The sequence below is a fragment of the Bos javanicus genome, chromosome 25 (genome assembly GCF_032452875.1).
Source record: "Bos javanicus breed banteng chromosome 25, ARS-OSU_banteng_1.0, whole genome shotgun sequence".
In the NCBI taxonomy this organism is placed as follows: Eukaryota; Metazoa; Chordata; class Mammalia; order Artiodactyla; family Bovidae; genus Bos; species Bos javanicus.
In genome coordinates this window covers 35,495,685-35,516,280 of record NC_083892.1, presented here as the reverse complement: position 1 = coordinate 35,516,280, position 20,596 = coordinate 35,495,685, and the positions used below count along the sequence as shown (strand labels likewise).

General features: G+C 57.0%; 3 protein-coding genes across 4 annotated transcripts; all 3 read right to left on the bottom strand.

Moving 5' to 3' along the window:
* Window positions 1-197: 197 nt before the first annotated feature.
* VGF (VGF nerve growth factor inducible) lies at window positions 198-3,315 on the bottom strand. The gene is made up of 2 exons (XM_061402035.1): window positions 3,115-3,315; window positions 198-2,593 (listed from the first exon to the last, which is right to left on the bottom strand). Exon 2 carries the CDS (start codon window positions 2,571-2,573, stop codon window positions 714-716), a length of 1,860 nt encoding a protein of 619 aa, XP_061258019.1. The 5' UTR covers window positions 2,574-2,593; window positions 3,115-3,315; the 3' UTR covers window positions 198-713.
* On the bottom strand, window positions 3,110-8,440 carry LOC133238672 (uncharacterized). Of its 2 annotated transcripts, none has more exons than XM_061402036.1 (2): window positions 7,811-8,440; window positions 3,110-3,334 (listed from the first exon to the last, which is right to left on the bottom strand). In XM_061402036.1, exons 1-2 carry the CDS (start codon window positions 8,391-8,393, stop codon window positions 3,294-3,296), a joined length of 624 nt encoding a protein of 207 aa, XP_061258020.1. In that variant the 5' UTR covers window positions 8,394-8,440; the 3' UTR covers window positions 3,110-3,293. The 2 variants fall into 2 exon arrangements, with proteins under 2 accessions (XP_061258020.1, XP_061258021.1); XM_061402037.1 differs by having other exon boundaries at window positions 7,826-8,439.
* Window positions 8,441-9,211: 771 nt separating this feature from the next.
* Window positions 9,212-16,797, bottom strand: NAT16 (N-acetyltransferase 16 (putative)). Its single transcript, XM_061401229.1, is given in 10 exon segments — window positions 9,212-10,399; window positions 10,401-10,540; window positions 10,542-10,651; window positions 10,654-10,748; window positions 10,750-10,787; window positions 11,424-11,597; window positions 11,599-11,726; window positions 12,426-12,611; window positions 12,699-12,808; window positions 16,547-16,797. Coding segments are annotated over 9 exon segments (1,119 nt in total). The 5' UTR covers window positions 12,805-12,808; window positions 16,547-16,797; the 3' UTR covers window positions 9,212-10,257.
* Between the last annotated feature and the right edge of the window lie 3,799 nt (window positions 16,798-20,596).

Sequence of the window (20,596 nt, the reverse complement as noted above, 5' to 3'; positions counted from 1 at the left end):
AATGGTCAAGCTGGTAGTGGAACTTAGCGCTTTCTAAAGGATGTGAACCCATTCTACCGCCGCCCCTCAAGTATGGTTGAAAGAGGTTCTATCACTCAACCCTCGCTTTTGAGCAGGAGGTGGCTGGCGCTTCCCTCACCGCCCCTTGGGAAGGACCACACAGGCCCAAGGGGACGGGTGAATAACCGAGAACAAAGTCCTAATAAAATAGTCACTTTTATTTCTTAGCAAAACTATTTCCTCCGTGAGGGGTATTTACAACAGAGTAGGGAAAGAAGGGGTAAATTCACAGCGATCCAGAGAGGGCAGAGTGGCTCTTGGGAGGCCCAAGGGGCGGGAGACAAGACATTTCACATAGTTAACTGGAAATGCTTTTTCCGGTTTCAGATCGGGACATCCCGAGAGAGGGACTAGGTGGGGACTGGGTCCCGCATGGGGAGTCGGGGGGGTGGGGGGCAGGGACTCGCACAAACTACCCGTCCGCCCATGCTGGCCCCGAGATCCCCGCGAGTGAGTTTGAGGATCTCGGGCTTCCCACCAGCGAGGAAGTCTTGACGGGTCTGTGCGCAGCGCGGGGGCGGGGCGGCCCGCGGGCAGAGGGGGGGGGCGGGGGCGGGGCTGAGTGGCGGCCGAGGGCGGGGCCGGGCGCATGCAAACACCAAGGGGTAAAGGAACGACACGGAGGGGGGCGCGGGGGGCGGGGCCGGGGCGTGTCACGGGCGCCGGAGCAGCACGTGCTCGATGTAATTCTCCAGCTCCTCCTGCTCCTGCAGCCGGCGCTCCTCGGCCTCCGCCTCCTCCTGCGCACGCCGCGCCTGGGCCTCCCGGTCGGGATAGTGGCGCGAAGGCGGCAGGGCGTGGTGGTAGTGGCGGCGGCGCGAGGCGGCTGGCGGCTGCAGCGTCCGCGGCCGGATGTAGTTGGGGAAAGGGTGGTAGGGCCCCGGGGAAAACACCTCGTCCTCCTCCCGATCCCACGGCGGAAGCACCTCGTTCCAGTCGGGCAGCTCTTCCCGGGCGGGGGCGGGGGCGGGGGGCGGGGGCTGCGGGGAGCGGGCGTGAGTGGGGGCCGGTGCGGCTCGGGGGGGCGGCACAGGCTCGGGAGGGGCGTTCTTCTTCCGCTTCCGCTTCTCTTCCACCTCCTCGATGATGCTGACCACGTCGTCCGCGGGCAGGTGGAGTTTGGTGGACAGCTCAATGAGGCTATCGATCGTCTGCGGGTCCATCTCTTCGTCGTCGTCCTCGTCCTCCGCCCCGCCCTCCTCTGCCCCCTCGGCCTCTTTGCGTCGGTGGCCGGGCGTCTCCTCCTGGGAGCGCTTGTCTTCGGCTCCGGCTTCGCCTTCCTCCTCCTCGGCGAACAGGAGCGCGTTCTGTCGCGCCCTCTCCGCCTCCTCCGCCTCCGCCTCCGCCTCCGCCGCCTCCTCATCTTCCTCCCCCACCCTCTCCTCCCCGCCGCGTCTCTCTTGCTCCGCCTCCTCCTGCTGCCTCGCGGTCTCTCGCCCGCCCCCCTCCTCCTCTTGCAGCCCCCGACCCCCCAGGCCGCGCTGCCGAGCCCCGCCCTGCAGCAAATACTGGAGCAGCAGGTCAGAGGCGAGGTCGGCCAGCCGCTCTTCCTGCGCCGCCGCCTGCCGGGTGGCCTCCGCCTGCCGCCTCCCGGCTTCTACCTGCGCCAGCCCTTGCTGTAGAAGGCGCTCCCCCGCCTCAGTGCCGCCCAGGAGGGAGGTCTCCGGCCGGCGCGCCTTGGGAAAGGGAGCAGCCAGGCCTTGGTACGCCTTGGACAAGGGTGCCAATGCCTCACCTAGGTGTGTTTTGGGGGAGGACCCTCCTTCTCCGAACTGGTGGGCTTCGGGAAGGGGTCCGCTCTCTGGCACACGCGCCTGGAATTGCGGGGGAGCAGGGGGCGGCAGGGGCGCGCGCTCCGGGACACGCGCCTGGAACTCTCCCCAGGAAGCGCGCCACACACGCTCCGGCCCGGGGCTCTCCAGGTTGACTCGGGTCAGCGTGTGCGTGCGGGTTTCCGTCTCTGCTGCTGCCGTCTCTTGCTGGCGTTTGGCGCTACTCGGACTGAAATCTCTCAGTTCCTGAAGCAGGGAAGCTAGCGCCTCGAGCTCCTCCGAGGGATCGGGCGCCTCGGCACCATTCTCCTGAGTCTGAGGACGAGGAGGGGCCGCGGGCGCCTGGGTCTCTGGCACTGGGAGACTGTGGGTCTGGCTGCGCACGGTCTCGGTCAGCAGAGATTCTGCTGTTTCTTCCTCTGGCCGCTGCTGGGAGCCGCCGGGCGCCGGGGGCGAGGCCGGGCGGTCGAGTGCCTGCAGCAGCACCGCGGCCAGCGCCCGGGGATCCACGCCCTGGAAAAGCTCTCCCTCGTCCTGCGGCTCTGAATTTCGAGCGGCTCGGACCTCTAGGGCGCTAACATCCTTCGACCCGAGCACTGCGTCCCCAGCTACCGGCTCTTTATGCTCAGAGCTGGGAGGAGGTGGCTGAGCCTCAGGGTGCCCGGGGGGCGCTGCTCCCAACCCCTTGATCAGTAGAAGCAGGCAGAAGAGGACAGTAGCCGGCAACCTGAGCGATTTCATGACCGAAGGACTGCCGGAGACTGTGGGGGAAAAAAAAAAAAAATAGAAGGGACCAAAGAAAGAGAGGGTTTCTGTAAGAATTTTTCCGCTCTCTGATTTTATATCCCCTTCCCCCATATTTAATCAGGAAATCCGGGGCTTCCCTTGTCTCCCTGACCTTACCCAGAAAAGGGACGTTTAGGAGCAAAGGAGGACGATGTTGTGCCGATCTCTGGAATCGTGTAAATGGGGAAACGCCTGCAACCCTTGCTCCCCCAGTGCCTCCTCGCCCCCTTCCCTGAGCCATCTCACTGCCAGCGCCCACATACTAAGCAGCAAGGATGCAGGGGGAAAAAAAAATCTGCTCCCTCCCCGCAGGACTCCCCGGATGGTGCGTGGGCGACTTCAGCAGCAAGAGAAAAGCGGCGACTCCCCCATTTACAGGGACCCTTCCCGGGGGCTCCCCGCTGTGTTTTCAACACTCCCATCTGTGGGGAGAGAGAACCCTCCCTTCACGCCCACGACTGCCGAGGGTTTGAGGGACGGACAGCAGAGTATTTACCAGCTGGTGCCACGACGCGGGAGGTGGAGAAGAGGGTCGGGGCGGGGTGGGGACAGGGGAAGATCGGGATGCGTCCGCCTCGGCTCCGAGCGGTGGCTAGGATACGAGCGATGGTCGAGGTCTGGCGTCCAGTGCGCTGGGCTCAGCTGGGTCCGCGCGGCTCCGGGAGACTCGCTCGCTCAAGCTTCAGCACGCTGGACAGCGCCCGCGCCGCCACCGCCTTATAAAGAGGAGCGCGCGGGGTCACGTGGGAATAGCCCCGCCCCATTGACGTCAATGTTCATTCATGGGGAAGCGGGCGGGCGCCTAGAGGCGGGAGGACGCCCAACGATTGGAGGATGCGTGCCTCTCCCGGCCCGCGCCTGCGCGCTGCGGGCCTCGGTTGGAGGGGCGTGCGCTAGCCTAGCACCGGGGAAATGAATGAATGAAGGAATGAATGAATGAAATGCTGAGGCGGGCGGGGCAGGGGGCTATGAATGAATGAAGGAGGGACAAGGAGAAAAGGATGAATGAATGAATGGAAGAATGAATGGAAGGGTGAATGCAGAGCCGCTGCAAGGCAGGAGGGTGGGTTACAGAGCAACCTGCAGCGGCGGGAACCCGGCGAGTGGAATAGGGTGGGGGCACTCTCAGCGTCTGACTGGGCCCCAGTAGGAGATCCATACTGGGAAGGGGGAAGATAAGACTCCAGAACTGAGGAGGGAGCCAGACTCCCCGTCTCCTGACTGCAGGGTCCATGGGAAACACGCCCAAGGACGGCGTGAACCTGAAGAGGAGGGATGGTTCTGCGCGCCTGCGGGCGCTGTCCGCGGACCTGCGGTGCGGGGTGCGTGCCCTGGGCTGGGGCACATGGGTGAATCTTGCGGTTTGAATGATCTGGACGCAAAGGATCCGAGTTGGAACAGACAGGGGAAAGACTGAGGATATGTGTGCCTCTGTGTCGTGTCTGTCCGTGGTCGGTGCGTGTCTGGAGAAAAAGGTGTGTCTGCCCTTCTGTCCAGTTGACTCTGTAGCGTGTGTTGGCGCCCCCGCTGTGCCCTTTTTCAGACCACCTCTCCTCACCACCTTCTTGCTTCTTCCCCTCCCGCTGCTACCCCCCAAAGGACGTTTGGAGGACGAGAGCAGACCTGGTGGGGAGGGGGTTGTGCAGGTGGGGGGGTGGTGACTCAGTTCAATCTCTCTTCGTTGCTTAAAGGGAAGATTTGAACGCGATGCGGGTGGGGGGTGGAGGGTGGGAGTGCAACGTCAGAGATCACCTCTCTCTGCCACCAGACCCCTTGTCCGAATCTCCTGTCAGAGGGGTTGGGGTTGGGGTTGGGGGCTTGGATAGTTAGAGGTTGCGGCGGGCGGGGGACGGTGGGGGGCGATGACGCACAGATTGCGCAAAGAGAATCCATCAGCGAGCCGGGTCCAGTGAAGGGAGACCAGCCGTAGGCGGGGGTGCGGAGGGGGGACGGAAATGAGGAGGGGGCAGGGAAAGGGGAGGAGGCGAGGGGAGCAGCCACTGCAGGAATGAAGGGGAGGGAGGGGAGCTGGAGGGGGCTGCGGTGCAGGCAGAGAGCTGTGCGGGGGTGTGGGCAGGGAGAGCGGGGAGTGGAATGACACATGCCAGACACACAAGAACTGCGGACACAGGGCTGCCCATGGGCACATACAGGGCACCCTCGCCCTAAGACTCTGAAAACCAGGATTGGGGCTGCCTGCCAGGAGCTCAGAGACTCTTTCAGAGCCAGTCCTCACCCCCTTCCTCATCTTCCTAGTATTGACCCTCATCCTCTCCTCTCTCTCTCTCTCTCTCTCTCTCACACACACACGCACACTCACGTGCTTTCCCTCTATAGCCAGCAGTGGCTTCTCGGGTCCATCACTGGCTCCACTTTCCCAGAAGAAAGCCCATCAGCTCTGCGGGGAAAAAGGTGGGGAGGAGTAGAGATAGAGGAAAGAGAAGAGATGGGGGCAGGAGAGGGAGGCAGGGAGGCAGGCATCTGGAACAGGTAGAAGGATCAGGCTAAAGAAAAAAAAAAAGAAAGGAGAACCAAGGTGACTGTGAAGATGCCAAAGAAAGGAGGGAGAGGAGGGGGCAGCAGACCTGAGACTGGGCTTCATCCCCCTCCCCCCAAACTATCTCGGGCCTCCCCCTACCCCTGTGGGTTCCCCTTATTCCTCGTCCTCTTCATCCCACCTCCCCTTTATCCTCCCTGCCTGGTTACTGAGAGCAGTGGAATGGGGGGGGGGGGTCACGTTACCTTCTTGAGGAGGATGAATCAGAGAGAGATGGCTCAGACATCTGGTGGGGGGAGGGGAAGCCATCCAAGAGAGAAGGAAAGAGGGAGGGAGGCAAGGGGGACAGAGTGAGAGGCTGATGGGGCTAAGAGACCAAGTATGAGATGAAGGAGACAGGCATCTAGAGAAACTGTGTTCTCGCGGGCTTGTGTATGTGCATGTACATATGTATGCATTGTGTTTGTGTGTATAGAGATTAATGAAACAGGGGTGGAAAGAAAGGGAATGGGGAGGCCAATTATGCGTTTAATCAGATAGAGAATGGATAGGCATGGGAGCGTTCCAATTTAAATACGTAAATTTTCTCTTTCAATCTGTGGGGCTGTGTTTTTGCCTGTTTCCAGGTGTCTGTGTGTGACTATTAGTGTTTGTGGGTCCTGATTCCTCTGAGTGCCTGTATACCTGTGCCGTTGGGAGTCTGAGTGCATCCACTCTGGGCATCTGCTGGTGTCTGAAAAGCATCAACTGGCTTGGTGCGTCAACAATGTGTGTGTACCCCTGTGTCTGTGCATTTCTCTGGATCCTTCCGTGCTTATTGATATATGTTGTTCTGTGACTTCCACATGCCTTTGATCTGTCCTACCCCTCCCCCACATTTACCTTCATCTCTAAATTTCTGTGCAGGAAAGTCTCAGTGTCTTAGCCACTCTTCTGCAGCCCCCAAGTTCAAGCTTCCCCCCCCCCTTTCTTTTGCGTGTTCCCTCCTTCCCTCATTCTTCTCTAACCTTTTCTTCCTCCACTCAGCCCAGAAGTCCAGGGGAGCTTCAGTCATTATGGCATGGGGGAGGGGACAATGAGGGAGAAGCCAAGGGCAACAGTGTTGGTGATTCCACCATCTAGAATATGTCTGCATGGGCTCTGAATCTCTGGGTCTGATTGTGCCTCTCTCCATCCCAGTTCCCTGCCTGGGGTCAGTTCATTGACACGCACCCCACCTCGCAAAGATGTGTTGTGCCTTTCACATCCTACTGCCTCTAGGGGCTTCTGGAAAAGAGCTGGACTAGGGACAGGTTCCTGGAATTGGAGAGAGGAGGGAGATGGCAGGAAAGAAGGAGCAATGAGAGAGACAGAGCTGGAAAAGGCAAAGCTGAGACGGGGAGTAGGAGGAGATGCCTGTTTGCTCTGAGATACTTGTACAAATCCATCTCTGTGTCTTTGTTTCTGAATCTCTCATACTCTCCAGGTGGGTGCTAAGAGAAGATGGGGTCCAACCAAGTAGAGATCCAAGCTGAAGGTTTGGAAAACCAAGGAAGAGGGACAGAGCACTGGGTCTTTTCCCTGAGAAGGTTTGGGAAAGAAGAGGGTAGGGGGTTGGGTCCCCCTCCCCACAGTGCAGCTCACTCCCCTCTCTTCTTCCCTTCCCCCCAACCGGTGACTCACCTCTGCAGCCTTTAATGCGTCATCGATGGGGGGGGGGGGACCGGCAGGGAGGGGCACTTTATGAGGGAGGCTGGGGTCTTCACTTTGAATTGAAAGAAGGTGCTTTAGAACCCCCTGGAAATGACCCCATTAGAATGCATCATTGCCTATCCCCTGCCCACCCCAGTTCAGGAGGGTTTGGAGTCCTGGGAAGGGGACTGAAAGAGGGCTAGGGGCTACTGGTGGGTCTGGGAAAGATGAATAATAGGAAGGGGGTCCTCACCCTGATTTTTAATCCCAGGGTCCTATTACCTCATACCCCCACCCACTCCTGGGTGGGGGAGGGGAGACCCAGCAAGCCGGAGGAGGGCAAAGCCGCAGAGATGAGTCACCAAGACAGGAAAAGAGAGAGAGGAAAAGAGACAGAGATGAGGAGAGACACAAAGAGAGACAGCTACTGGAAAGACTGAGAAAGGAAGACACACACACACACCATCACACCATCACATCATCACACCATGAAGATGGTATCCACAAACTAACAAGAGAAAGGAGACTGTGTGTTTCCATAATCCTGAGCCAGACTTCTCCAACATCCACTTGCCACACACACCACTATCATTCCCAGTTACACTGATATCCTGAGACACACCCTCTTACACAAACACAATGTCACACCTAGTCTAGCAGAGTCACCCAGACACATGTTGAAGATGTAACCAAGACAGTGGAATGGAGGTTCAGGTTGAGAGCCCTCGATGTCTTTTACACGGGATGATGGGAGGGGGTAAAAGCGCTAAAGGGATATAACTTCAAAAATCCAAGGCTCACAGGCTATGCCTTGCACACGCAACAATACAGAGTCCCCCACCTCCCCATGCCCACATACATGGTAACCTATCAAGAATCCTCCTTATCAAGAAGCCACTTGAAGTGCCTGGTTGTTGGGTACGCCAGGCGCGTAGCCCCGAATACATCCCACCCAGACACCCCCTGACTCGTACACACATGTACAGAAACACAGACACACAAAGACGCCCATGGACACACTCACACGGACGGAAACCACCTTGCGCTGCCTCGCCCGCGTCCGCGCAGGTCCTGGCGCCCCCGCGTGGTACTTTTCGGGATCGCAGTCCCCGCCGCTCCGGAGCTCGGCTCCCGCGGGGCGGCGCCCAGGCTCCCTCCACCTCTTGCCCCTCCGGTGCGGTGCCCACCCAGGAACGGGGAGAAGGGGAGCGCACTGGCCACGAGAGAGCCGACAGCTGGGAGTTAGACCCCTGAGTCGTGGGGACGAGGCAGGCTGGTTCCGGATGCCACGGGGAACTTGCGAGAAGAGCAAGAATTTGAAACAGCAGTGGACCACCCCTCCACCGCCCCACGCCGGCCAACACGCACACACCCGCCCCCGGTCCAGGGGAAAGCGAGGCCCGGGGCCGGTCCAGGCGCCGCGCCGCTGCCCGCCTCGGTTCTGAGCAATCACTTCTTTCTGCCGCTTGGTTGGGGTGGGGGTGGGGGCGCGCCACGGCCAGCAGCCCTCCCCAGCTCCCCTCCAGGAAGTCATTAGCCCCGTTGCCACAGGGCTTAGAGATCCTCTCTAATACAGGCTGCTGGGGAAGTGGGGGAGGACAATGCATCTCAGCCCTCCTCACTGACAAGAAGTGAAACAGACACAGAAGGTGGGCTAAGGGGCCCGTTTTATTGCAACACAGCCACGGTTGAAGTGGCAAGGAGGCTCGGCAGCTCGACCAGGCACAGGAAGCCGAAATGGGGGAAAGTGGGGAACAGAGGCTGTCCCCTTGGTCCACCCCCGTGCACCCCCTGTCGCCCTCCTCTGTCCACGCCTTTGATTCCATCCCCCCCACTCCCCCACCCCGCCGTGCCGGCTCTCAATGACTCCCTTTGGACAATGACTGTCCATTGTCCAACAGGACGCTCCAGCTACAGTGAGGTTCTGACATGTGCTCTGGTCTGGGGACACCTGGTTTCTAGTCCCTGCCAGGCTCCCAGCTATTGTGAGCCACTTGGAAGTCACTCGGGTCTTTCGGAGCCTCCGTGTCCTCCCTCTGCGGGAGACGTCAGAATCCCGTGTTGGAGACAGCGCTGTGCAAGTGCAGCTGTTACTACTTGTATTTAAATAGAAGACTGTCAAAGTCCACAGAAAGCGTAAAGAGGATGGGAGGGGTGTCCAGAAATATCTGGAGGTGGGGGTTCCAGTTGTGCTAAAAGGCAGCCCCGCTAGAAGGACGAGATAGCCTCGCACCAGGCTCTGGGACCTGCCCTCCGCTATACCAGACCTCCCCACCCGGAACTCTCTGATTCACAGGCCTGGTTCAGGCTCCCGGTTGGTGGCATAGGGAAGGGAGCCAGCAAAATCCTGCAAAGCTGGGGGAAACCCCAGTCAGGGGAGGCAGCCTCAAAAAGGTGCATCGCCAGAGCATAAGCAGGGGCCAGATGGAGGTGGAGCATTATAAATTTATTTCCTTTACAGAGTCTTTCTCCATATTACACACAGAGGGTGAGGAAGGGTTCATGGGGAACGGCAATGAGAAATGGAGAACTAAGAGAGGTCCAGGCACAGGAGGCTAAGACTAGGCGAGGCAGGAGCGCGAGGCAAGCTCTGAGGGCCTGAGAAAGATGGGGAGGAAGAAAACAGTATGAATTGAGCTGTCGGCTGGGCGCGGGGGCGTCGCGCGTACTTCTGACAGCTTCCCTCCACGAGGGGGCAGAAGGGAGAAGCCGGAAAGGGCAAAGTACATTCCTAGGCCGGGGCACCGACTGGGAAAGGCTCTGAAGCTGTGAAGGAACTCATTCTTTGGCCGGGAAAGGGGATGGGTGGACAATAGCAGTACGTGGCTCTCCCAAACTCGGCGGTTCAGATCAGGGTGTGGGCAACTGCGTTTGGGGGCGCTAGAGTCCAGATGGCAGAGAGGTAAGGGGGATAGGGAAGGGAGGAGCAGACCGCGGGTAAGTGTAGGCGTCAGAGCAAGGAAGAATTGATGCTTTGAACTGTGGTGTCGGAGAAGACTCTTGAGAGTCCCTTGGACTGCAAGGAGATCCAACCAGTCCACTCTAAAGGAGATCAGTCCTGGGTGTTCATTGGAAGGACTGATGCTGAAGCTGAAGCTCCAATACTTTGGCCACCTGATGCACAGGGGCGACTCATTGGAAAAGACCCTGATTCTGGGAAGATTGAGGGTAGGAGGAGAAGGGGACGACAGAGGACGTGATGGTTGGATGGCAAAACCGACTCAATGGATGGACATGAATATGAGCAAGCTTGGGGAGATGGTGATGGACAGGGAAGCCTGGCGAGCTGCAGTCCATGGGGTCGCAAAGAGTCAGACATGACAGCGACTGAACAACAGACTGAGGACCAAGAGCAGGGGTAAGGGGCGGGACTTGAAGCAGTAGGGCCAGGGCTTGGTGGGGGCGGGGATCCGCGGAAGGAGGTGGGTCTAAAGTGCATCTTCTCTCCTCTCCAACTCGACTGGAGAGGCCTTAGTTGTCGGCCTCCAGCAAGTACTGTTCAGTATAACCCTTGACCAGTGCAAGCCCCCAGCCAGCCTGGTGGAAGTCAGCCACCAGTTGTGACCACAACTGGGGCGCAGGGAAGAGTTGGCACACGACGTTGAGACTGAAATGGGCTCTGGAGCTGCAGATGCTACAGAAGCTGGCTCTGCCTCTGCGCACCGTCGCTGCTGAAGGCATCGATGCGGAGGTAGCGCCACGTGCTGTCGCCGCGGTGCGGGATGTGGAAAGGGCGCATGCACAGCGTGAGCACCTCGCGGTTGCGCGCGGCTGTCCATGCGCCACTTCAGGCCTTTGGCCGCCAGGAGGCGCAGGTTACTCTCACTCGGCCAGTAGGGCGGCCACTCCTGGGATGGTTTCTCCTGTCACGCTGCAAGGAGGGCGACAGCAGGAGGCGTGCCAGGTCGCTGCCAGCCTTCCACACGGCCTCCCCAGGCAGCTGCGAGAAGACGCCGGAGGCCTAGCAGCGCCTACGAGTTGAATTGGACCAAAAGGATGCCCTGCGTGGGGCACGAGCAAGCACGGCTCTGGGCGGTGGGAGAGCTGAGAGCCTGGCGCCTCTTGGCATCTTCACTTCCACAGTCACACGCATGGGCTCCCATCTGCGTCCCTGGGGAGGGCCGACGGTGCGAGGCTGGGTGGAGTAAGGTATGTGAGAGCATGGAGGAACCAGGGGCAAGGCCTCCGAATACCTGGATCCCCGAGAAGAGCGGGGATCGACGTGGAGTAGTCAGGGAACTGGGGATGTGGGCGTCAACAGTGGAAGCAGGGGAAGCTGATCGCGGTAGGCCCCTGATCACGGTAGGATGGGGGAGGTGGAGGTAAAGGACAAAGGCTCAGATTAGGATGTTTTGGTTCCTGGACTGAGGCGGGATCCATGTAGGGGAGGCAGGGTCACGAAGCCTGGACGCCTGGTCTCCAGCCTCCCAGAGTAAGGATCCAGGGCTTAAAGATTGGAAGTGGAAGCTTTTTGATTTTCCCTGGACAAGGTCTGGGTAAGGACTGGGATTCCCAGGGCAGGGCTCATGGGCGCCTCCACCGGGCAGAGCGGGCAGTGAAAGAAAGGCGGTGACTGACTGCAGGAAAGGGGGGACAAAGCCCGGAGGCCCCTTGAGGAGAGGCCCGGCCCTCCGAGCTCCTTTGTTCTGCTTGGTAATTAGGCGGGATTTCTTCAGCTCCTGGGGCCCTAGCTGATCGTCCCTGGTGAGTTGTGCCACTTTGATCCCCCGGGTGCTGTCTCTTACCAGCTGCGAACAGAAGGGCTCTAGCAGCCGGGCCACCCTCTTGCAGCGCTCCGGGGACGCCACTGCTCAGTCCCTCCGCCAGCGGCGTCTCCCCAGCGTCGATCCGGTGTACCGACTCCCTCTCGATCTGCGACCGAGGCCATTGTGTGTGGGGGGGTTTGCTCTCCGACGGGGCTCTCCGTTCAAAGGACTCCTCTTCTCACACACTGAGCACTCCGTTGTCATTCCCCCGGGGCGCCAGGCCAGACCCGTGACCTGCCCAAGGAGCTCTCCTCAGCACCCGGGTCTCGGATTCGAAAGCCTACAGAAAGATCATTCCCGGGCGTCTCTTCCACCGCTTGAGATGCTCCAGACCCGGGGCGAATCACGCCCCCTCGCATTGGCTCCACCCCAGGCGCTTGCCACGCCCCACTGCCTCTTAGCCCCGCCCCCAGCCATCTCTGAGCCAACCCTGTATCCAAGCAGGCTCTCTTGCTGGGAGAGTTGTCTACTCAGGGGTCTGGACCCCATTCTAGCTGCTCCCATCCCCAGACTCCTCCTTCTTGACTGCTCCCCTCTTTCTGTGTTCTTACCCCCAGAAACTCCTCAAAAGAATCCTAAAATACTGAAGCTGTCATCCTTCTCTTGGGTTCCTCCGCCATTTCAAGCTCTACACACCCCTCACCCACCCTCACTGACCAGGCCCCTGGAGTCACACGCCCTACTCTTTGGTTCCAAAAGCCGATTCTATTTCCTCAGCAACCGGACCAGGGCTGAGGAGAGGCTCCATTCGTCCTCTCCCAAAGACCCATGCACCCAAATCCCTTTTCACCTGCCTCCCGAACCCTCGGCTCTCACCTGTTCCTCTGTTGCACTTGGCCGGCACTGCTCTGTGGTTGGGATCCTAGAGCCAGCTGTGGAAGCGGCTGGGAAGGTAGTCAAGGTCACGGTCGATGCTCTCCCCGCCGCCCCACCCCCAACACACACACACACCCAAGACGGCCAACACCTCTTCAAATTCCCTTTCTGTGGCCACTATGAAGTCCAAAGGGCCGGCCTCGGCCTCAGGCCCCGATCCAGAACTGGGCTTGGACCCAGGGACTTGCCCTTGGCCTCAGGTCCTGACTCGGTCCCAAGCCCTGGGAGCTTGAACTCAGCCTCAAGCCCTGATCTGGGATTGAACTCGACCCTGGCCTCCTGGGATCTCTGAGCATACCTCTGCATCTGGCTCCATGTCTTTTTTGGGCTTAGAAACCTCTGAGGTGGCTCCATCACTGCTGGCTTCCAGCTTCATGATCCTGAAGAAAAGAGAAAACCCAGCGTGGGGGTCAGAGCACCCCATTTCCACAGCAGGCCCCCTCCACGCGATCCACACAAGCCCTTCCTACTTAAAAACCCCTTCTCTTCTCACAGACCCTGGGAATAGAGGGCTGGCAGCTCCCCTCCCACCACCAGCTACTAGAACTCCCAATCTTGTGCTGTTCCACCCTCTGGGATGCTCTTCACACACTCATTACCCCTTGAATTCCTTCATCCCTGATCACCCTGGTCACCCCCAGAACTGAGATTAAGAACAGAAGGCCCCTGGGGGGATAATAGAGGGACCCCACCCCCTTCAAGGGCTGCACCAACTCTCTGCAGAACGACAGGTGAAGAAATTCCCATCACCTCCACTCCCCCCAGGAGGGTTCCCAGAGCCCTCTTTCCCAGCTGTCAGAAAGAGGGGAAGGAGAAGGTTCAACTGCCCGGACTCCTACTACTGCTCATCCCAGAACAAAGAGTGGGGGTGTAGACATCAGATCTCTCCATATCGCTGCCCCAGTGCCCTCCACCCCACATATTCAAACATAAACTAAGGAGTGGACAGATGGACAGTTCTATTAGAAAATGTCAAGCCGTTCCTCTCAGGGTAATCAAAACCGCCCTTTCCTTTTTGAGTCTGTTCCCTCCTTTTCCAGAGGGAAACTTGGCTTCATTCCAGGGCTAGGTGATTATTTTGAAAAAAGCTGTTGGAGCTTCAGCAAACATATATCCGCCAAGATTACCTACGCCCTCTCCCCACTGACTTCACCTGTAGAGATGCAGTCCCTTCCCTTCTCTCTCTCTTCTTTTTTGGAAATTTCTTCCTGTAATCCTTGCTTCATGTCCCACTCAGGCTGCCCCTGCTCTTCCCATTCCTCCAAGTCTCCTTTTTGGGTCAGTACCCTGTGTATCTGCTACCCCTTTGGCATCCAGTTCTTTTCCCCTGCTGCTCAGAGACAGGGCCAAAGAGAAAGCTCCCTGCCCAAGCCCAGATGACTCCTCATTTCTAGACCTCTCTTCTCCAGATCAACAAAATAAACCAATCAAATCCCCTCCTCTCTCTTTCAGCCAGGTAGAATTGTTCCCTTGTGTAACCTACATAAGCCTCAGTAACCAACATCCCAGGGGACACACATGCCAGCTATTTTGTGGGCGGCAATATTAATTTGAGGTTGAGAGAATGAATACAAGGATGATAAGGAAAATGCTGCCCCCTTTCCTGGAACCTGGCCCAGGGGGTGCTTGAACTACATCTCCCATAGTGCCCTGGGGCACAGGGCTGCCTCAGCCTTATAGAACATGACACGGGTTTGAGAGGTGGGACCAGCAAGGGCAGCAAGGGGTGGCTTAAGGATGATTTCCTGGTGGCTCAGCTGGTAAAGAATCCGCCTGCAATTCAGGAGACCTGGGTTCGATCCTTGGGTTGGGAAGGTCTCCTGCAGAAGGGAACGGCTACCCACTCCAGGTATTCTGGCCTGGAGAATTCCCTGGACTGTATAGTCCATGGGGTCACAAAGAATTGGATAGGACTGAGCGACTTTCACTTTCAGTTTAGTTTCCATATTGCAAACATGGCTTATGTAAACACAATGTGCTTCTTATACCAGCAAGTTTCAAACAAGGGCTCCATCTCCTTTTTTTTTTTTTTTTTTTCAGTCTAATGTTGATTCTCAAGGCTCTGCCACATAAGCTGGGGTGAGGTCAGATAGTTCAGGCCAATATCATAAGAGGGGGAGGGGAAGCACAGGCTCAGAGGATCTTAGGCTCTTAGGGCCATCAGGGACCATCTGGCTCCATCCTTTCATGGTGATAAAATCAATCAAGGCCCAAGATGGTTAAGATCTTGCCTCAGGTGACTCAGCTTGGGCAAAGCCAGGCAAAAAGTTCCATTTTCCTGATTCTGAGGCCAGTGGGGAGATCTCTGACCCCAGCCTGAAGAATAAGAATAGGAATGACTGGGTCCTTGGCAGGAGTCAAAGGTTCCAAGTGCTAAGGGCTAAGCTGACTCAGAACCAGAGATGAACTTGCGAGAGGAACCCCCACTGCCATCTCTCCACTGTCAGCAATTTCTATGCCAAAAATGAGCTCAATCAGACTCCTCGTGCCAGGCTCTAGGAATGACGGTCCCAGAGATAAGTAGGTTAGCTTGAGGCTCCCATTTGGATTTCCAGACAACCTCACTAGCAGTTCCTGAATCCCTGGAAGATACAAGCTGGCAGTTCAGGGATAACTCCAACAATTCTCCACTGCTGCCCAAAGCGGGCAGAATGTGAGCAACCTGAAGACTGCCACACATGCAACTAGATGTTGGTTTCCCTGTCTCTTTCAAGATGGGGAGACTAGTTCCAAAGAGTGTGTCTACATCTCAGATATGGATAGGTATAAGGGGAGAGGATTCCCAGAGCCACAGGAAAGAAGAGGGAGCTTGCCAATTCACCCTGTGTCTTTTCTTCCCCGGCACTCTCTACTCCTATTCCCTTTGCAGGAGATGGAAAGGTTCCAAGGTCTGTAAGCCCTGGGGGAGGTGGGTGCTGGGATCAAAGTACGTTAGGGGTTCCAGGCCAAGCCAAAACAACCAGCTGGTCCCCACAACTCTTGTTACACACTCTGATCCATTCCCACCCTCCAACCTGGCTCCTTGAGTTATAACTTCCATTAGGTGTGGAGGCAGAGGCGGAGGCAGCCCTATGCCCCAGGGCACTATGGGAGATGTAGTCCAAGCACCCGCTATGGGCCAGGTTCCAGGAAAGGGGGAAGCATTTTCCTTATCATCCTTGTATCCATTCTCTCAGTCTCATAAATATGAATGATCCACTCTGGTGAGAGGGTAAGTGTAGTCATCCCTGGGCATGCCGGGAGCCCAACTCTCCCCTCCTCCCTCACCCCACACACCTGAAATATTAATGCCCCTGAGGTCGCAGCTTCTCTGAGCTGGAAGACAAACGGAGAGAGGAAAGGCAGGGACAAAGAGACGGCGGCTATACGAAGCACCCAAAGAGAGAGACAATGATCAGAATTGAGGCAGAAAGGAGACAAAGGCCATCAAGAGAGGATCTGGAGGGCATGGATAATAACAGACATGACACCTGGTGATTCAGAGCCCAGTAGATGCCAAAAAACCCCACAAAACTTCCTAGCTTGCACCCCCTCCCCAAGGAGGCCAGAAATAGAAAGCAGAGTGACACACCCACCCCCTTCTCCCAGCGGGTGTGTGGTGGGGAAGGGGGTCAAGGAGGGAGAGGAGAAAACCAGGGAAGAGGCTCAAAGAGAACGGACTTGACAGAAGAGGCAGGGGAGACAAGGTGAAGTGGGGCAGAGGCAGGGGATGAGGAAGACCGTGGAGCTGGGGAGACGGGGGTGCCCGGGGGCCCCAGAGGGCCAGAATCATGGAGAGGGGGTGCTGGAGGGTCGTCCCGGTCTGTTGGGGAAGCAGGAGGCAGGGAGATCCCAAAGGAAGCTGTCTACTTGGCAAGGGTCTCCCCGGACACTGCCAGACTCTGGGGAACGGTGGGAGCCAAATGATGATAGGGTGAAGGAGGGAAGGCGCCTCTCAACATCTGAACAAAGTCGGGTCTCAAGTTACTATCATCCCCGGGACTTGCAGGGGTTGGGCAGTAGGGGGCGCGGCGGCTTGCTTCTCCTGGGGGGGCGGGGGCGTGGCCTTCCGCTGTCCCCATCCCGCGGGGGAGGAGCACTCCAGCCTCCCGCCCCCAGGCCCCGCTGCATCCCCCTACCTCTCCCGAGCCAGGGCCAGGGCCGGGATGCTGAGAAGCCGATCGAGGCCGACAGCGCAGAGAGGGGTCACCTCGGAGCTCCGAGGGTCAAATTCCGATGAGGCGCGGGGACCCGGCCGCGCCGTCCGGTCCCGACTCGGAGTTCTGATAGAAGGCGGGGTCAGCACCGCCGCTCAGACCCGCTCGCGGGCTCGGGCTCCTAGTGCTTCGGGATTCGGGAGGTGCGCGTGGCTCCCGCCGCTACGCTCCGGCTCGGCTCCGGCGGCGGCGCTCGGAGGGGCGGAGACCCCAGCGATGCGAAGGAAACCTGGCGCGGATCTGGAGCGGACTGTGCTGTGGCCGGGGGCTGGCTGGGACGCGGGGCAGGAGATGGGGTGGCGGGGCGCGGGGGAAAGCGGAGCTGCCGTGGGCGGTGAGGTGGGCGCAGCTGGGTGGCCTCTAGCGTTGCAGATGAGACCCCTCCCCTTGTCCCCGGTGGGGAGCGGGACTGAGGGTGGGGAGGTGTCTTGAGTTTTGGTGGAATGGAGTGACAGAGTTATCGCATCGTGCCCGCAGCGTCTTTGAAGTTCGGTCCCGGGAGTTCGCCCCGTCGCTCAGTTCCCCTTCTCCAGGGCCCCTAGCAAAGTCAGCCAGGCTCTCCGATCTCCGGCCGCCAGATTAGTAAGAGCAGCTGGAAAGGGGACACGGAGCCGAACACCCTGCCCCGGTCGGAGAAACTGATAGGGGAAACGGGAAACCCAAGACGGTAGGGAAGGGAGGAGACCCCAAGAGGCAGAAGCGGGACGCTGAAAGGAGCAGAGCGAGGCCTACTCTGGGCCAGATGACTCCCGCGCCCCGGGGTCGCCGAGCAGACTCGCTCAGCTCCGCTCAGCCGCGGGCATCTCACCCGCCGTCAGGCCGCAAGGCCCCCGCGGGGCAGCACGAGTGCACGGGGCCATACACCTGTGAACTTCCAGGGACACCTGTGGGCATCCGAGTACACGAACACAGACCTCTGTGCACACACCGGGCTCCTGTGCTGACCCCGGTGGGTGGAAGGAAGGGCCCAGCGCGCCGACCGGAACTGGAGGGACTGCAGGGCCGCCTCTGACTCTAACAAGCTAGTGGCCCAGACTCTTAACTCCTGGTGGGGGCTCCCCACCCCCATGAAGTGAGGTGAAACACCTGCAGTTATACCTGCAAGGAGCCGGGAAAGTGATGGATGTGAATGTCCTTTAAAACCCGCAAAGTGCTACTGAGGCTGGGACACCCTCCCTGTCCCCCTCTCACCTCCTGCCCAGCTCCCATGCTCCCTCTTCCCACCAAAGCTGACCTCTCACCTACCTCTTTCTAGTTTTATGCTTTCCAAGGTGTTTGTTCCACAACCTGATAATCGGATCCCATTGGCTGAGCTAATGTGACACGATGGAGGATTTGAAGTTCCCGGACTCCCGCAAGCAAAGCCACCCCAAGAGTTAAAGGGATCAGAGCCATCTCTTCAGTTCAAAGCCAAGCAGGCCAATAGGTAAGTTCCCCCATTTCTGATTTTTGAAACTGCTAATACACTATGCATCTCATAAAGCTGCGGTTATGGTGGAATATGTTCATTCGTGGGAAAAGACCTCAAAAAGCTAAAAGACGAGGAAAAAGTCACCAGTGGCCGAAAGGAGAGGCAATTGTACTCTCATTCCTCGCCTTTCTCCCGAAGCCTCCCTTCTGTGATCAGAAATGCTTGGATTGGTCCAACTTTCACCCACCTCCAGTTCTGTCAACCAATCAGAATGGAAAGTTTCCCAAAGTTCCAGTTCTCTCCTGTCCAGTCTATAGGTGGTGCTGCATTCTTCTATAAAAGGCTCAAATATGGTTGCATTATTGGAATTTTCTCAAATTTGAATGCTCAAGATTTAAATCCAATCAGTTGTTAGGGGCTGCAATAGTGATATTCTTGTTCTTTCATTTTTTTTTTCTTCTTTTTTCCCTAACTGGAATATGCCTATAAAAGGAAACTTGTTCTCTTTTACTATGATTACTCTCAGAGATAGTTTGTGATGGAAAGACCGGATAAATGCTTGAATTTCCCCCATTATTTATTAACTTTTAAAATAATGTGATAGTTCCCCAGCATCCTTCAATGGTGATCAATTATTAACTTTTAGGACCATTATTAACTCATGGATTTTAAACAAGCTTAATGTAATGCATTAGGACTTCCCAGGTGGCTTAATGGTAAAGAATCCACCTGCCCATGCAGGAGATACGGGTTTGATCCCTGGCTCGGGAAGCTCCCCTGGAGTAGGAAATGGCAAACCCACTCCAGTATTCTTGCCTGGGAAATCCCAAGGACAGAGGAACCTGGTGGGCTACAGTCCATGGGGTTGCAAAGAGTCAGACATGACTTAGTGACTAAAACACAAAATATTGTGATGCAACCCAACGCAGTTATTGTTCTTCTTAACGCTGAAGCTATCCAATTCTTTTGATAAATTGATATTTTAAAGCGACATAGAAGACAGTGCTAGGTCTTCAGGAAGTGCAGTGTGGATGCAGAGGGGAAGGTGTCCTGGACCAGCTTGGCAGGTTGGCAGGTAAAACGATATATCCTGGAAGTGAGACCCAAACTGAAACTCAAAAATTCCTCACCAGATAACAAAGGGCAGGGTCCCTCCTGTGGGTGGGGAAACCTGAGCTAAGCCCAGAGCTAAGAAACAGCCTGCTTTGCAAGAACAAGCAATGCTGGGTTACTCCCATCCTGTAGACTGGGACTGGCCAGTCAGCCAAGGGCTTTAAGCAGGAAAGTGAGATTTGCCTTGTGAGTAGAGGTCGCCCTCTGGTGGCTACACGCAGAATGGCAGGGAAGGAAGACGTCCTGCCAAGAGGCTGTGCTTAGAAGGCAAAGGGATCAAACCAGTCAATCCTAAAGGAAATCAACCCTGAATATTCATTGAAAGGAATACTGCTGAAGCTGAAGCTCCAATACTTTGGCCACCTGATGCAAAGAGCCAACTCATTGGAAAAGACACTGATGCTGGGAGAGACTGAAGGCAAAAGGAGAAGGGGGCGGCAGAGGATGAGATAGATGGTTAGATAGCATCACAGGCTCAATGGACATGAATTTGAGTAAACTCTGGGAGACAGTGGAGGACAGAGGAGCTTGGCATCCTCCATGTAGGACATGGAGGATATGGACTGGCATGCTGTAGTCCACAGGGTTGCAAAGAGGCGGACGTGACTTAGTGACAGTACAACAACAATAAGGCTTAGATTCACAAGTTAGACTCTTCCAGATCAGAGGAGAACTCACACAGTTCAGGGAGTCATTATTGAGATACATGGGAGGAGAAATGGTGCAGGGAAGCTCCTTAATGGCTCTGAGAATAGATCCTTTAGGAAGTCTAGTGATCCATCTTCTCTCCATGCACCTGGCATGTACATTTCCCCAAAGAAATGCTCACACAGCAAATGTTTGTTATGCCCAACCAGGAAAATTCCTTTTCTAGTTTGCACAAAGACCACCTCTCAGTGGATGCAACCCCAGACACACGCAGACAGTACTTTTGTGTGTCTGGGTTGGGCTCTGTTTGTGGAATGTCTCATGCTGTGCCCAAGAGTTCATACCTTCTAACAATGAGGATCCAGCGCCAGTGAGTGGGAACAATGACATGATGAAAGCAGTGTTTTAAGAAAAGCCATCTCTCATCTTGCCAGCATGAGAGAAAGTTAGATGGGAGATGAGAGGCAAGACCTCTGCTCACTGAAGAGTGGTCACAGAGGAAGTCCACGGGAGGGATGGGGGCCTGGAATAAGAGAAGAAGTTAAGAAGCACATAGAAGGAAGCCAGGAGGCCAGGAAGTGTGACTGGGGGTCTGGAAGGTGCGGAGGGAGGAAGGAGGTGAAGGTGATTCTGGCATCCCCAACGTGGAACCAGGGAATGATGTTGTCTGGTGGCAGCAGGTAGTACAGGATATAGAGCTTGTTGGATACAAAGATTCTAGGCTTTGCCAGTAGATAGGTTAGCTTTTTTAGCTTCCCTGATGGCTCAGATGGTAAAGAATCTGCCTGCAATGCAGGAGA

Bases quoted from the DNA above. Each gene is read 5' to 3' on its own strand.
- LOC133238672 (XM_061402036.1), bottom strand. From the start codon at position 8,393: ATGCATTGTCCTCCCCCACTTCCCCAGCAGCCTGTATTAGAGAGGATC. The intron at 3,335-7,810 runs GTGAGTGTGTCC...CCTCTTTATAAG, and splicing joins GCAAGGTGGTTTCCGTCCGT to GCGGTGGCGGCGCGGGCGCT.
- VGF (XM_061402035.1), bottom strand. From the start codon at position 2,573: ATGAAATCGCTCAGGTTGCCGGCTACTGTCCTCTTCTGCCTGCTTCTA.